This window comes from Chiloscyllium plagiosum, chromosome 39 (genome assembly GCF_004010195.1).
Source record: "Chiloscyllium plagiosum isolate BGI_BamShark_2017 chromosome 39, ASM401019v2, whole genome shotgun sequence".
Classification (NCBI taxonomy): domain Eukaryota; kingdom Metazoa; phylum Chordata; class Chondrichthyes; order Orectolobiformes; family Hemiscylliidae; genus Chiloscyllium; species Chiloscyllium plagiosum.
In genome coordinates, this window is record NC_057748.1 from 21905489 (window position 1) to 21910415 (window position 4927).

The following is a 4927-nucleotide window of genomic DNA, read 5'->3' on the forward strand; positions in this document are numbered from 1 at the left end:
GGCCCCACCCCACCAACCCCTGACCCAATTCTGCCAACCTGACCCCACCCCGCCAACCCCTGACCCCTCTCCAAGCAACCTCTGACCCCACTCTGCCAAGCTGACCCCATGCTATCACTGGCCTGATCCTGACACCTCCAGGCTCAGGAGGACCGATCACTGAACAATCTGTACACGTTAACTAAGTTAAAACTAACCATGTTTTTGGTCCAAAAGTTCAATTTTCTCCAAAACATCCTTCCTCATTTTGGCGAAACGTGCTCGGGCCTCCTGACGACAGCGGAGGATTAAGCGGTATTCGTAGTTTCCTGTGCCAACTCGGTACAGAGGCTCCTGCAGAGCCTGGCCACGACAATGAGCAGGGGAGATGGGAGGAAGAGAAAGAACTTAAATAGAGAAACAGAGACTGCAGTACACCACAACCATTCACTGGACCACAGCAGCACAACATCAGGTCACAACATGGGAGGAGGGAGGATACTGAACCCACAAGCTTCAGTATCAGAGATTGTCCCACAACGATCAAACAAGATCACTCTCCCAATTTCCCCCGAGAGTGCCCAAACCCCATCCTGGAGTTGCCTCAGGACTGGAGTGTCCTGTGCACCCAGCTGGAGTGAACACACAACCTCAGCCCCTGTCAGTGTTGTATCGAGTCCTGATCAGCTGTGTACAAGTCAGCGGCAACTAATAACAGCAGCCACTCACAACTGCTTCAGGCAGCGCTCAGAGAGAGTGGGCAGGGTTCACTCACTATGCAGCTGTATTCTTCATCATCCATCTCTTTCACCTTCAAGCAATATGACTGCAAGGAAAAAGGGAGACTGAGTCAGGGAAAGCAGCAATTCCTTCCTCATATCTGCAACACCTTCCATTTATATTTCCATCCCTCCTAATCATACCCACATCTCTCCCACTTATATCTCCATCCCCTCCTATGTGAGTCCCTATTCCCGCACTTGAACCTAATCCCCTCCCATTTTGTCCACATCCCTCCCATTTAAACCCACAATCCATTCCCTTCAAATCCACATCCCTCCTATTTAATTCCAATCCCCTCCCATTTTATGCCCACGTCTCTCCCATTTATAACTCCATCTCCTCCCTTTTTATATCCAATCCTTCCCAGTTAATTCCCATCCTCTCCCATAGACACCTGTATCCCTCCCATTTAACTAAAGTCCCTGATTCCCAGACTTAATATCCAAATTCTCAAAGTGAACAACACCCAACTCCAGACTTTCCACTGCACTTTACAGCATTTACAAACGTAGTCAGTGTTTTAGGAGAATCATATGTCCATTTCAGTGATTGTGATTGTGGAGTTAATAGTTGTTTCGAGAAATTGGGGAAACATCCCACTCTTCCTGGAGTTTTGTACATCTACCTGAGAAAGCAGACAGGATGGAAATTTAAGGCTCAAATGTTCATTCAAAACGTGGTAATTCCAATAGAGCAGCACTCCCTCAGTACTGACCCTGTGACAGTGCAGCACTCCCTCAGGACTGACCCTCTGACAGTGCAGCACTCCCTCAGGACTGACCCTCCGACAGTGCAGCACTCCCTCAGCACTGACCCTCCGACAGTGCTGCACTCCCTCAGCACTGACCCTCCGACAGTGCTGCACTCCCTCAGCACTGACCCTCTGACACTGCAGCACTCGTTCAGCACTTTCTCAGCACTGACCTTCCGACAGTTCAGCACTCCCTTGGCACTGACCCTCCGACAGTGCAGCACTCCCTCAGCACTGATCCTCCGACAGTGCAGCGCTCCCACAGCACTGACCCTCCGACAGTTCAGTGCTCCCACAGCACTGACCCTCCGACAGTTCAGCGCTCCCACAGCACTGACCCTCCGACAGTTCAGCGCTCCCACAGCACTGACCCTCCGACAGCCACCGACCCTCCGACAGCCACCGACCCTCCGACAGCCACCGACCCTCCGACAGCACAGCACTCCCTCAGCACTGACCCTACGACAGCCACCGACCTTCCGACAGTGCAGCATTCCCTCCTTATCCACCCTGTCAGCCCCTTTTCTGTATTGAAAAAGTTGACTCTCAGTTTTCTAAATTCCAGCGAGTACAGGCCCAATCTAATTAACTTCTCCTCGAGTCCCTCCATAAACAGTGTCATCCGAGAGAACCTCATCTGGACTGCCTTAAATGTCAGTATATCTTTCCTCAGACAAAGATAATAAAACTGTTCACTATATTTCAGCTGTGGTCTGACTAGTGTCTTGCATAGTTTTCACAAGACCTCCTTACTTCTTTACTCCATTCCCTCTGAAATAAAGGCCAACATTCCATTTGCCTTCTCTGTTTCCTGGTAAATTTGGAAGTTAGCTTTTCGTGATTCAGGCAAGACAATTTCCAAATCCCTCTACTCTGTAGCTTTCTGCAGTCTCTCTCCATTTAAATAATTAGGCTGGGGCTGTTTTCCCTGGAGCATCGGAGGCTGAGGAATGACCTCAGAGGTTTATAAAATCATTGGGGTGGCACAGTGGTTAGCACTGCTGCCTCACAGCGCTAGAGACCTGGGTTCAATTCCCACCTCAGGCAACTGTCTGTTTGGAGGTTGCACATTCTCCCCGTGTCTGCGTGGGTTTCCTCACACAGTCCAAAAATGTGCAGGTTAGGTGAATTGGCCATGCTAAACTGCCCGTAGTATTAGGTGAAGGAGTAAATGTAGGGGAATGGGTCCGGGTGGGTTGCTCTTCGGAGGGTCGGTGTGGACTTGTTGGGCCGAAGGGCCTGCTTCCACACTAAGTAATCATGAGGCGGATGGATAGGATAAATAGACAAGGTCTTTCCCTGGGGTAGAGGAGTCCACAACTAAAGGGCATAGGTTTAAGGTGAGAGGGGAAAGATTTAAAAGGGACCTAAGGGGCAACTTTTTCAGAGGGTGGTACGTGTATGGAATAGGCTGCCAGAGGAAGTGGTGGAGGCTGGTACAATTACAACATTTGAAAAGCATCTGGATGGGTATACGAATAGAAAGGGTTTAGAGGGATATGGGCCAAGTGCTGGCAAATGGGACCAGATTAGTTTAGAATATCTGGTCAGCATGGATGAGTTGAACTGAAGGGTCTGAGTCCGTGCTATAGATCTCTATGACTAACAATATCTGCCAAAATGCATAATATCACTTTTTCCCACATTATATTCCTTCTGCCGAGTTTCTGCCCATTCACATAATTTGTCTACAGCCCACTGCAGAAATTTGGTGTGTCCCGCATCCCTTGCCTTTCCACGCATTTTTGTGAACTTGGCTATAGTTCATCCACTTGCCTCATCTGGATCATCAATACATATTGTAAGTAATAATAGCCTCAGCACTGATCCACTAGTGACGTCATTGTGAAAATATCCCCCTTATCCTAACCCGCTATCATCCATTAATGAGCTAATCCTCTATCCATGCGAATAAACTCCCCTCCAACACCATGGGCAGTTATTATGTCGCCTTATCTCAAGGTACCCTATCAAATGTATTCCATCTACAGCTTCCCCTTTCTTTACCCTGCTTCTTACCAGCTTGAAGAATTGTAATTAACTTGTGAGACATGATTTCCCCTTCATGAAGGTGTATTGCCTCTGTTTGATTATGTATTTCTAAGTACTCTATTATTGCATCCCATTACAATAGATTGGAACTTCTTCCCAATGACATACGTTAAGGTAACTGATCTATAGTTAGCTGGGTTTTGTCAGTTTCCCTTCTTGAATAAGGGTGTTACATTGGCAATTTTCCAGTCATAGAGATGTACAACATGGAAAGAGACCCTTTGGTCCAACCCGTCCATGCCAACCAGATATCCCAACCCAATCTAGTCCCACCTGCCAGCACCCGGCCCATATCCCTCCAAACCCTTCCTATTCATATACCCATCCAAATGCCTCTTAAATATTGCAATTGTACCAGCCTCCCCCAGATCCTCCGGCAGCTCATTCCATATACGTAACACCCTCTGCATGAAAATGTTGCCCCTTAGGTCTCTTTTATATCTTTCCCCTCTCATCCTAAACCTATGCACTCTAGTTCTGGACTGCCTGACCCCAGGGAAAAGACTTTGTCTATTTATCCTATAAAGTCACCCCTCAGCCTCCCACACTCCAGGGAAAACAGCCCCAACCTGTTCAGCCTCTCTCTAGAGATCAAATCCTCCAACCCTGGCAACATCCTTGTAAATCTTTTGTGAACCCTTTCAAAGTTCACAACATCTTTCCGATAGGAAGGAGACCAGAGATGAACGCAATATTCCAAAAGTGGCCTAACCAATGTCCTGTACAGCTGCAACATGACCTCCCAACTCCTGTACTCAATACTCTGACTAATAAACGAAAGCATACCAAACGCCTTCTTCACTATCCTATCTACCTGCGATTCCACTTTCAAGGAGTTATGAACCTGCACTCCAAGGTCTCTTTGTTCAGCAACACTCCCTAGGACCTTACCATTATCTGTAAAAGTCCTGCTAAGATTTGCTTTCCCAGAATGCTGCACCTCGCATTTATCTGAATTAAACTCCATCTGCCACTTCTCAGCCCATTGGCCCATCTGGTCCAGATCCTGTTGTAATCTGAGGTAACCCTCTTCGCTGTCCACTGCACCTCCAATTGTGGTGTCATCTGCAGATTTACTAACTATATCGCTTATGCTCACATCCAAATCATTTATGTAAATGACAAAAAGTAGAGGACCCAGCACCAATTCTTGTGGCACTCCACTGGTCACAGGCCTCCAGTCTGAAAAACAACCCTTCACCACCAATGTCTGTCTTCTACCTTTGAGCCAGTTCTGTATTCAAATAGCTAGTTCTCCCTTTATTCCATGAGATCTAACCTTGCTAATCAGTCTCCCATGGGGAACCTTGTCAAACGCCTTACTGAAGTCCATATAGATCACATCTACCACTCTGCCCTCAT

General features: G+C 47.5%; 1 protein-coding gene across 2 annotated transcripts in view; it reads right to left on the bottom strand.

Moving 5' to 3' along the window:
• pick1 (protein interacting with prkca 1) overlaps window positions 1-4927 on the bottom strand; it is a 43393-nt gene that overhangs the window by 5713 nt on the left and 32753 nt on the right. For both annotated transcript variants that reach the window (XM_043680005.1, XM_043680004.1), the window contains exons 11-12: window positions 755-805; window positions 198-342 (exon numbers count right to left, since the gene is read on the bottom strand). In XM_043680005.1, the coding sequence (XP_043535940.1) occupies window positions 198-342; window positions 755-805 (196 nt within the window). The remainder of the gene's footprint in view (window positions 1-197; window positions 343-754; window positions 806-4927) is intronic.